The following is a 12,280-nucleotide window of genomic DNA, read 5'->3' as shown; positions in this document are numbered from 1 at the left end:
CTGCAGTAATAAATGTCATGAGTGGTACATAGTCTAAGGAAGTATGAAAGAACAAGAGATTGCTTTCAATTGGAGACATGAAATCAGGTACTATGTAAAGTGTCCAGCAAAGTCCCCAGCACTTAGTAAACACTCAATACATTTTGGCTGTTATACTATGATCAGGATTGGCTTCACATAGGAAGCAGCATTTGAGACAAGGTAGGATTGGCAGACATATTACAGGATGCCCAGTTAAATATGCATTTCAGATAAACAATAGCAACACATTTTTAGTATGAATAGGTCTGAATATTGCACAGGACAAACTTACTCTAAAATATATTTGCTGTTTATCTGACATTCAAATTTAACATTCAAATTTAACTGGTTTTTTATTTGCTAAATCTGGCAACTCTTAGACAAGAAAATTCGATATGGAGATGAAGATCAGGGAAAATAAATTAACTTGTCCAAAGGTACAGAAACTGGAAAGAAATAATAATTGTTATTGGAGAACATAAAGTGCCATGAAAATGCTCTTTCGTTCCAGTTTCTGTACCTTTGGATATGTGGCAATCTCAGGGCTTTACAAGGATTAACTCATTTATTCTTCATAAAAACATGTGTGATAGGTTATTACTATCCCCATTTTAAAAATGAGGAATCTGGGGTATAAAGAGGTAAAGTAATTTGTCCAAAAGCAGAGCTGGGAAATGGTGTAGCTGGGAGTATGAACCTAGGATGTTTGGCTCCTGGAGCTGCTTGTTTTAACCATTCTGGATAGAGGAAGCTTACTGAAGGCTTTCAGGATCAGCTCATCACCACAGTCAGTCAAAAGTCAGATCAACCAATTCCTGCATAAAGTGAAATCTCAGTTGTCAGATCTCTGCCGGTGGGCTACAGCTAGCCTGCCTCCACCACCCTCTATATTCTTTCAAGTACTCGAGTAGAGATAGGTCCTCCCATGTTCCCCTTTGCATTCCCAAAATCAGCCTGTTACTGGAATGTGGGATCTTCCACGAACTGGGCTACCTTTGCAACAGCTTATCTGAAGCAAACAAGCTTAGGGAATTGAGCAAGAACTTCTGGGACAACAACTTTACAGAAGGAGCAAGAGATGCAGGGTGCATGTTGACTGTCTCAACGGGACAAAGATAATGATTAATCAGACCTCTTGCAGACTTAAATGTGATGGGAACTCGGCGTGAAGGCAGTCCTCCTTTCTTTCAGCTGGAGTGCTCCTCTTGAGCCAGCCCCACCCACGGCAGAGATGGTTTCTGTGAGGCTCCTCTGCCTGGTCCTGAGTGTGATGGGTGCAGTTCAGGTATGGCCTTCTTTATTTCCTCTTCTCTTTCTCTCTGGTGTTTATTCCACAAAGAGCTTGCAGGTCTGAGTCAGCCATGTGTACGTCCTCACACACTATTAGCTTTATAAGCTGTAGCCAGAGGAGGCAAGTCCCTAGATGGGCTTGACACCTCAAGAATACAGGGTAATATCACCCTCAGAGGGAGACTTAGCGGGACCAAAGTATATAAATTCACAGGGGAATCTTCAACACCTATAGCTTGGTCTTACATTGGATTTTGTCAAAGAGAAGAAATTTTTGCCATCTTTGTTGCTGTAAAGACTTGGGATTGCTAGTTAACAGAACAGAACATTCTTATGATAAGAATTTTTAACCTAGTTATTATTTTATTGCTATTTATCCATAATAAGCAGAACAGTGGTTTAATGTAGCTTTTCTGAAAGGTTGTGTTTGTGTTTCTTTAAGACAAATAAAAAGCAAATTAGTTATCTTTGAAAACATATTACATAGCAAAATTAGAAGAGATTAATTGATAGGCAATATGTTTTTTGGAAGCAATTGTATTCTTTTAAGATATTACAAATATTGCAATAATTCCTAAAGTTTGACTCCAGAAACCTATGCAAAAGAAGAGAAACTTCATTCAACAAGATTTTTCAACTTCTATCTTATAAAAACTTGGTAAATATGTTCCAAAATCTCAATTACTTCCAGACTGTGAATTATTCCATTTTATTTCTTTTCCTTTATTGCTCATAAACCCTAATACCAGAGCAGAAGAAACTAAAGAGTGTTTCTAACATAATTTTTTCCCTTATACAAATAATAAGTAAACATTTTTATGGGAAACAAGACTAATATCATTTGTTAAAGTTATACTTTGCATAATGCATGTTTCATTTATTTCTCCCTTATTGGTATAAATATTTAATTTTTGCCTGTTTTTATTTTTGTGCCATTTTTTCCAATGTATGTTTGATTTATGATTTTATTTCTTAGATGAAAAGATTGTACTTGTTCATTTAAATAAGTTGTTCTTGATTTCTTGAGTTAATATTACTATTATTGGGGTATTTTTTTGAATGAGACAGAAAATGTTAACTAATAAGAATAAACCACTGAGATTGATAGTCATAAAAATCCTTGTAACTTGGTGGTACAAAATAAAAATAGCTAAAACCTAAAACCAACATTGATTTCTTAGGATATAACATCTTGCTGGAAGAATATCTGTATATCCTATTTCACTTGATCACAACGGAAATTTTTTAAAAAAATCTGTATTTCTAATTATAAGGTGTTCCAAAAAAAGTATCAGTCATGGACCATTTTTTTTTGCTCTCAGTGTACTTTTTTTCATTTCAAATAAAAAGAAATTATTATGTGAGTAACCCAAAAATCATTTCTGAGTCTGAATTGGCTACATTTGTGTCCTTGTATATACTTGCTCAAATTATAGACCCATAAGGTCATTGTGGTGGATACTTGAAGGAGAGACAGACCTGAAGCTAAGATGGTGTAGGTTTTTTCCTACTAAAACAGGAGTTAGAGGAGAAAGAACTCTGAGTTTTTCCATTATTTTTCTATCTCCAGGCATGAATGAAAATGTAAAGGTAATTTTTAACTAAGCTTGTTGATTCAAATAATCTTCCTTTTATAATGGATCCTTTACAACTCCTAACATTTATTAAATGCTTGTTTAGTGTAGAACACAGTTGAGATTTGTACACTCATCTCCTTCAGTCTCACAACTCCACAAAATAGGCATTAGGATTTTCATTCCAAAGATAAGAAACCTGAAGCTTGCAGAGCCCCTTGGATCCCTTGCTTGGGATTTACAGGCATGCCAGCTTCTCCTCCTTATCTGCTTAAAGACCTCTCTTTTGTGTGTTTATGAATCCTTAAAGGCGGCAGATCCCAGTGAAGGTGAATTTATTGCTGAAGGAGGAGGTGTGCGTGGCCCAAGGCTTGTGGAAAAAGAGCAGTCTGCCTGCAAAGAGTCGAACTGGCCCTTCTGCTCTGATGAAGACTGGGTGAGCCGTAGGCACAGGGAGTAGAGCAGGACAGTCCTTTCCTGTGCTGCTGGCAGCGCACACAGGCTGACACTTTAGGTCACAGAAAACTTGTCCAGTGGGAAATAATCTAATAGCTCCTTACATATCAAATTAAAGAAGACAGATGGAAAGGAACTTAGTCCTGAGAGCACTGTTTAAATTACCTCTGAGACACTGGGTCATTGGTGGGATTAACAGATTGGATTTTAGTTGTATGTTCAGGCAAATACTAGGAACCTGACTATTATGACCTCTGGATTTCATGGGTTCTAATTTATGGTTAAGTGGACCCCCATTCCAGAATTTCTTTAAGATCTCTGACTAGCCCTCTTAAACTACGTTTAGGTCAAGAGATGACCTGAAGACACTGGGGAGGGGAGCAGTGGGGGTTCATAGAAACCTTCAAATTTATACTGGATCAGAGAGATAGACTCTTTTATTAATTTTATTTTTTAAAATTTTATTGAAGTATAGTTGATTTACAATGTTGTGTTAATTTCTAGTGTATAGTAAAGTGACTTAGTTTTATATATATATATATTCTTTTTCATATCCTTTTCCATTATACTTTATCCCAGGATACTGAATATAGTTCCCTGGGCTATACAGTAGGACCTTGCTGTTTATCCATTCTACATATACTATCTTGCATCTGCTAATCCCAAACTCCCGATCCTCCCCCCCACCCTCCCTCCTGCTTGGCACCCATAAGTCTGTTCCCAAGAGATAGACTCTTAATGTAATTTTTCCTCTTCATTCCAGAACTACAAATGCCCTTCTGGCTGCAGGATGAAAGGATTGATTGATGAAGTCAATCAAGATTTTACAAACAGAATAAATAAACTAAAAAATTCACTATTTGATTATCAGAAGAACAATAAGGAGTCTAACACATTGATCAGGAATATAATGGATATTTTGAGAGGGGATTTTGCCAATTCTAAGAGTAAGTATTACAGTTAGTTCTTTGGCTTTACAGCACACAACAAAAACAACAAAAATCAGAAGTAGATATGATGTCTCCTTATTACAACTGTGATTTTATTCCAAAGTACTTTATGTAGAAAAATATACCTTTATGATATCCCTGAATTTTAAGGAAGGGGCTTGTTTCTGTTATTTTTATCACATAAAGGAGGTTAGTTTAGAATTGCTTTAAGGTCACAAAGTAAGGCAGCATTTTGGACTAAAGATTAGAATTTAAGTGTGTTCTTTTTAAAGAATATACATGGAAAATAAGGTGAGCCCTACCTTTTGAGTAGATACTTCTGTTTCTGTCTAACAAAGGAGGAAACTGAGAGGTCAGGGGACTTGCTCAAAGGTGCAAAGCTATCATGTGGTGGGGCTGGGAGTGCAACCCACAGACTCCACCGTGCTTATTATGAAGTGTTTTGCTTTGTTTTGTTTTGTTTAATTTAAAATATAGAGCCATGTTTTCTCTTTCTCATTGGCCTAGGACTAAGTCTCATTAGGACTAGGAAACTCTGGACTCACTCTGGGCATGGGCAGTGAGTTTAGTAAGGCCTCAGCTCCTGAAACCTTGCCTTGACTCTTTATATCCTTGGGAGGCACTTGGCTAATTTAAAGTTGATGGTGAAAGAGCAACTGGCAAGTGCATGATCCTGTTGACCTAAAAAAAAAGCTTAGGAACAAATTCAAATCTATAACTGTGAAGAAAACCTTTTTAGTAAGAAAATCCAAGAATATATTCACGTCCCTTGATTAAGGATATAATGAAATAATTGGAATGTAATCAAACTGATTATTTTATCTCAATTATGCCTTTAAAATTTCAAAGAGTTTTTGTCTTCTGCATTTATTTGGGTTACTAATAAGGCATCTTAATTGATATCCATGGATGACTGCAGGATATTGTCCAAATATCAAATGCCTAATAGATTTAGAAATCCCAAATTAAATGTCCAAACTATTATAGAAGTAAAATGGGGAATATCCATAGGCAAATTTCCTTCTTTTGCTGGCAATTACAAACAAATCACTCAGCAGCTACTTCAGTACCCATACTTGCCATTTCAGACAATGAAAATACATTTAGCCAAGTGTCAGAAGATCTGAGAAGGAGAATTGAGATTCTGAAGCGCAAAGTTATAGAACAAGTACAGCATATCCACCTTCTGCAGAAAAATGTCAGGGATCAGCTGATAGATATGAAACGACTGGAGGTGAGTAATTATGTGGCTCTGACCCCAGATTTCTTTGTTTTTGAATAGCAGGGAAAGGAAGGCAATAGTCATTCATTAAATGCCTACTCTATGTAAAGCAATGTGTTATAGCCATCATCTACCTACAAAGTAAGTATTATTTCCCCCACTCTACAGATGAAGAAAAAAACTCAGTGCTATTAAGTAAAATTTCCAAGGGCACGTAAAATGGTAAATTTCAAAAGCAAATACTCAGTCCTTGCATCTAATTCCAGCCCCTGCTTGTCCCTGACATCACTGTGTCTCTGAGTCTTCAGCCTCAGTCTCACAGAGGATCACATCATCAGTGTCTCCTTTCAGAGGGAATAGCACTTTGCTCTTGATCTATTCTAAGATAAATCCAGATGTTTCTATTGCTTATCCTGGCCAGCCTTAGAATACCCAACCTCTCTTTCACTGAGGATACTACATAAATGAAGTATTGGTTGGTAGGTCTCCAAGTCAAAGAAATGAAACCAGTTTCCAAAAAATAAATTAACTACTAAGAACTCAATAGACCTAGTTTATTATAGCTACCTTTTTTCTTTATTTTCCCCTCCCCCTCTAGGTGGACATTGATATTAAGATCCGATCTTGCAAAGGGTCATGCAGTAGGGCTTTAGAACATAAAGTAGATCTGGAAGACTATAAAGATCAGCAGAAGCAACTTGAACAGGTTATTGCCATAGACTTACTTCCCTCCAGAGACAGTCAATATTTACCACTGATAAAAATGAGGCCAGTTCCAGGCCCGATTACCAGAGAGTTCAAGAGCCAGCTTCAGGAGGCCCCTCCAGAGTGGAAGGCACTGCTGGAAATGCAGCAGATGAAAATGGAGTTAGAGAGGTTTGGTGGAGATGGGCATGCCAGAGGAGATTCTGCATCTCATGGAACAGGATCAACACCAGAAAGCCCCAGGAAGCCTGGAACTGGTAGTATTGGAAACGTGAATCCTGGGATCTATGGAGCTGGAGGTGCTGGCACTTGGAACACTGGCCATCCTGATCCCGGAAACGCTGGCACTTGGAACACTGGACACCCTGATCCTGGAAGTGCTGGCATTTGGAACACTGGCCATCCTGATCCTGGAAGTGCTGGCACTTGGAACACTGGACGCCCTGAGTCCGGAGGTTTTGGCACTTGGGGCTCTGGAAGTTCTGTGTCTGCAAGTTTTAGGCCAGATAGCTCAGGGCATGGGAACATCAGGCCTTCCAACCCAGATGTGCCCTGGGGCACATTTGAAGAGGTGTCAGGAAATGTAAGTCCAGGGACAAAGAAAGAGCTCCACACAGGTAAACTGGTCACTGCTAAAGGAGATAAAGAACTTCTGATTGGTAGTGAGAAGGTCACTTCTGGTCGCACAACCACCACTCGTCGTTCATGCTCTAAAGTCATCACAAGGACTGTTACACATGCCGATGGTCACACAGAAACAACCAAAGAAGTGGTAAACTCTGAAGATGGTTCTGACTGTAGTGACACAGATTTGGACTTGCACTTGCCTGGCAGGGGTAGCCTAGATGATTTCTTTCGTAGGCACAATGATGGTTTTTTCTCCTCTACGTTAAAAGAGCTTGACAGTAAGATCCATTCTATGGGCTCAGACTTAGGGGATATCGGCTCTCACCACCGCGGCATACCTGAGGTCTCTTCCAGTAGTAAAACTTCAAGTCATGGCAAAGAGTTTGCAAGCAGTAGCATGACTATCAACAGAGGAGGCTCCACGTTTGAAAGCAAGGGCTATAAAATGGCAGATGAGGCCGGAAGTGAAGAGGATCTTGGCTTCAAAGGAGCACATGCCACCAAGAGAGGCCATGCTAAAACTCGCCCTGCCAGAGGTATCCGCACTTCTCCTTTGGGGAAGCCTTCCGTGACCCCCTAGACTAAGTTCATTACTCCTACAATGTATCTCCCATAGCACCTTTTACTTCTTTCTTAGCCCTCTATCACGCTTTATTGAAATTACAGGTTTTTGCTTATTTTTTTGTGCTAGACTGTAAGTTCCATGGGGGCAGGGACTTTTTGTCTATCATGTTCATCTCTGTATTCCCAAATGCCTAGCAGTGTGGAGTCAGCACTCAATAAATACATGTTAAATGAATGAATGAATGAATCCCTCTGGAACTCAATTTTAAATTTGTTTAACCAAATTCTTTTACCATTCAAAATGTGTGCCATTGGAAATTGTCACTCAACTGATTATTCATATTTTTAGTGTATGTCTCAGTTGACATTGAGATCAGGTTAAAAACAAGTGATATTAGTATTAAATGATGCTTATATATCTTTGCTGGTTACTTGCCATTAATCAGTATGTGCAAGTGAAATTCCAAATTCATTGAGAAAAATCCCCCTTGCAATGTGTAAATAAAATGCTACTTACTTGCATAAGTTCCATTCCAGTGTAAGCACATCCTTTCTCTATAAAGGGAAGGAAGGAATGCAAGAAGGAAGGAAGGAAGGAAGGAAGGAAGGAAGGAAGGAAGGAAGGAAGGAAGGGAGGGAGGGAGGGAGGGAGGGAGGAAAAGAAAGCCAGTATCTGCCTTCATTTAATCTGGGCCATTTAACTTTGTAAAGTTAAATGAGAGTAAGTTCTTCCAACCAGCTTAATTTTTTTTTTTAGACTGTTATGATGCCCTCCAAACACATCCTTCAGGTGCCCAAAGTGGCATTTTCAATATCAAGCTACCGGGATCCAGTAAGATTTTTTCTGTTTATTGTGATCAAGAGACCAGTTTGGGAGGATGGCTTTTGATCCAGCAAAGAATGGATGGCTCACTGAATTTTAACCGGACCTGGCAAGACTACAAGAAAGGTTTCGGCAGCCTAAATGACAAGGGAGAAGGAGAATTCTGGCTAGGCAACGAATACCTCCACTTACTAACCCTGAGAGGCTCCATCCTTCGGGTTGAATTAGAAGACTGGGCTGGGAAAGGGGCTTATGCAGAATATCACTGGAGGGTAGGCTCTGAGGCAGAAGGCTATGCCCTGCAGGTCTCCTCCTATGAGGGCACGGCAGGTGATGCTCTGATTGAGGGTTCTGTAGAGGAAGGGACAGAGTACACTTCTCATGCTGGCATGCGCTTCAGCACCTTCGACAGGGATGCAGACAAGTGGGAAGACAACTGTGCCGAAGTCTACGGAGGAGGCTGGTGGTACAACAACTGCCAAGCAGCCAATCTCAATGGCATCTACTACCCCGGGGGCTCCTATGACCCCAGGGACAACAGTCCCTATGAGATTGAGAATGGAGTGGTCTGGGTCCCCTTCAGAGGTGCCGATTATTCCCTCAGGGCTGTTCGCATGAAAATCCGGCCCTTTGGGACACAATAGGCTGAAGGAGTGGCAGTGAGAGCACTCTGTTTCTGTGTTTAGTGAAGAGGAGAAAAAAATAAGGAGGAGATAGGAGTCGAGATTCTTTATAGCCTACTAAAACTTCTCGGGTGCTATTTTATTATTCTTTGTACTGTAGCTAAATGTAACTGAGACATATTAGTGCTTTAAAAAATAAAGTTATATGAATTTTTAAGCTTTAAAATAGCTCTGTGGGTTTTAAAATTTTTATTAAAATGCACCAAGGGACACTCGGTACATCAGGAAGGGGGAGTTGAGTGGAAGGTCCTCTCTGCAACACTTAGAGTGGCTTTCTGAGAACGTCTCCATTTCCCACACCACCCAAAGTCATGGGGTCATTGTAAAGTAAAAAAGTAATTTCATCCATTCTACTTGAACGGTTTTAAACCAATATCTTAAGTTATGAATCATTGAACTGAACACTGGCTGGGCTTTGTATAGGAATTTACAAGTTACTAAGTACATTCATTTCTTCTGTTGGCAAGCAAATCCAGCAAGGCAGGAGAAGCATTCTTTCCTAACAGAAATAGAGATCTATCTACTTCTTAAGTCTTCCAATGAAGACCATAATGCACATCGAATTTTTTCCCCAGAGTCTAACCAATTTCTTGCAGAAAAATACACGGAAAAAAAGCATTTAAAATCTTTTAAATATTTACAAGTAGTCCAAAAACATTGAACTTACACATTAATAAAAAATCCCCACAACATTCGTCTGACTTCATTTTTCACCAATCATAAAGTATATCCTGTGATGTAATACTTGTTATTAAAGTAAGACATTCGTTTGAAACCATCTCACTAAATATGATCTATGCCATATCCATAAATTCAACATATTGACATTGGTCAGTATTTTATTTGATCTAAAAATAGATCATCTTTGATCTTGGTGAACTTGGCTCCTGGCCCCAATTTTTAACTCACATTTTCTTCTAGTGAGAACCACTTGCCACTTACCCTTGGAAATGTATTAAAATATTCCAAGCATATTGGGATCCCAGTACATTGCCCTCACTTGCAAAGTTTCTATCCTAATGTAAATGCATCCTTTCTCCTAGGAAGGAAAGAAGGGGAAGGAGGGAAGGAAGGAAGGAAGGAAGGAAGGAAGGAAGGAAGGAAGGAAGGAAGGAAGAGAGGGAGAAGAAGAAGGAGGGAGGCAGGAGGGGTGAGAAGAAGGAAAGATGCCAGGGCTCTTGTCCAGTGCCTGGGGAGCAGAAAAAAGGTGAGCAAAAGAGCTTGCAAATGAGTCACATATGAAGCCCCAGTGTTCTTGCATTTCCTTATGTGCTGTTGAAAACCCTTCATACAAATAAGTGACGTCCCCCACATCTTTGTATAAATGGATATGAACTTCTTCAAAATTGAAAGGATTTTCATTCATTTCAGACATTAGAGTGCCATAGTATTTCTCTGCCTACCACCTTTACACCCACACATCTGCCTCCACAGAATTGGAGTTGGAAGTAGGAAGTATTTTATTTTCCAGAATATCACACTATTAGGAACAGAATTGGGTCCCAAAATGAAATCAACTTTGATTGTGAAGAGCCATTCATTTCTCATTTATTTTGAAGGCTTTGAGTTTATTAGCAAAGAATAAGCAACCTCTTAATTTAATAAACAATAGCTAATATTAGCAGAATCATGATAATTGGAGATACAGTTTGGTCGTGAGAAAAGACACCAAACATCTCTTTTTCCACTTTATCTTATCTTTAACCTATTGCCCTATTTCCCTAATTCCTGAAATTAAATACTAATTCAGCCTCTGACTCTCATTCACATAGAAGTCCACTTTAACTTAGCTTTCGCTTGGTTACCACTGTCTTGAAATTGCTCTCTTAAAAGTCAACAGGAACTTTGGAGTTCTAAATTTAAGGTCCTATATTCAAGTCCCTTCTGCCTGATCTTTTTCAAACATCTGCCACCATTGTCTCCATCTACCTCTTCAAGCTGTATTTCTCTCTTGCTTTCTAGTATGCCATGCCCTTCTGTCTCACCTTTCTCAGTCTTTGCAACTGGCAATTCCTTCTCAGATCACTCCTTAAATGTAGGAGTTTCTCACTGCAATAACATTAGTACTCATTTTTATTAGTTGGGATTAGGTTTGACACAAGTGGCTTAAATAAGATGGAAAACTCTACAAGAATATGTTCCCATGGTGTCTTTAGGAAGCCTGCATCGTAATAAATAACTTCCATCCTCAAGTTTACATCATGTCCCAAACATTCTGTCCTGGGCAATCTGGAAGAGAGACAGAAGAGAAAGGAGTGCCTTGACTCTCTTAAGAAACTTTCCAGGACATTCCATAGAGCACATCCTCTATGTCCCATAAGCCACACAGGCCAAGCTGCTGGAGAAGTCAAGACGCCTTGCCTGTTCGCTTAGACACAAGATTAAAATTAGGAGGAGAGGGAGGATAGAGGTTGAGGGACGCAATTAGCAGTCCATCTTTCCTCACTCTGCAAGTGAGTATATTTTCTCCTTGGATGATTTGACAATCACTACAGATCCAATTACCATCAATAGGCTGATGATAACTTAATCTAAAACTTCAGCCCTGACCTTCAGATCCGTATTTTCAACTCATACTGAACACATCCAGTTAGATATTTCTCATTAATCTAAGATTAACTAATTACCTTCCCATCAAAACCTATTGTATCTCTCTATTTCTTACCCTAGTCAGAGGACTCATTAGCTCTCCTGTTTCCTAATCTAGAAAACTTGGGCTCCTTCTCAGCTTCCACTCTTCTTTTAAATCAATTATTTGATCTACTCCCAAACCATCTTCTACTCTAAAAATAGCCATTCTTACAACACTTTTATGCTCTTATGTTATCTTGTGTTAATCTTTTCTAATTTGAACTGTTTAACAGTCTCTTAACCTCTCACTTTACTACCATTCTTTATTTTTTTATTGAAGTACAATTTACACAATGCTTTGTTAGTATCAGGTGTACAGCAAAGTGATTGAGATAGATATATATGCATATACATATATATATTCCTTTTCATATTCTTTCCCATCATCAGTTATTAGAAGACATTGAATATAGTTCCTTGTGCTATACAATAGGACCTTGTAGTTTATCTATTTTATACATAGTTGTGTGTATATGTTAATCCCAAACTCCTAATTTATCTCTCCCGCCTCATCCTCTTTGGTAACCATAACTTTGTTTTCGATGTCTGTGAGTCTATTTCTGTTTTGTAAATAAGTTCATTTGTATCATTTTTTTAGATTCCACATATAAGCAATATCATATAATATTTGTCTTTCTCCATCTCACTTGCTTCATTTAGTATGTTAATCTCTAGGCCCACCCATGTTGCTGCAAATGGCATTATTTAATTATTTTTTATGGCTGAGTAATATT

The 12,280-nt window shown here is 38.7% G+C and overlaps 1 protein-coding gene across 1 annotated transcript; it reads left to right on the top strand.

The window, feature by feature from the left end:
- Positions 1 to 1,188: 1,188 nt before the first annotated feature.
- Positions 1,189 to 9,083, top strand: FGA (fibrinogen alpha chain). The gene is made up of 6 exons (XM_082391586.1): positions 1,189 to 1,306; positions 3,196 to 3,321; positions 4,105 to 4,288; positions 5,380 to 5,525; positions 6,112 to 7,381; positions 8,167 to 9,083. The coding sequence occupies exons 1-6, from the start codon at positions 1,253 to 1,255 to the stop codon at positions 8,874 to 8,876; spliced, it is 2,490 nt and encodes an 829-aa protein (XP_082247712.1). The 5' UTR covers positions 1,189 to 1,252; the 3' UTR covers positions 8,877 to 9,083.
- The last annotated feature ends 3,197 nt before the right edge of the window (positions 9,084 to 12,280 follow it).

This window comes from Balaenoptera borealis (assembly GCF_965194805.1).
Source record: "Balaenoptera borealis genome assembly, chromosome: 4".
Taxonomy (NCBI): domain Eukaryota; kingdom Metazoa; phylum Chordata; class Mammalia; order Artiodactyla; family Balaenopteridae; genus Balaenoptera; species Balaenoptera borealis.
The sequence above is the reverse complement of the archived record's forward strand: the minus strand, read 5'-3'. Positions and strand labels throughout refer to the sequence as shown.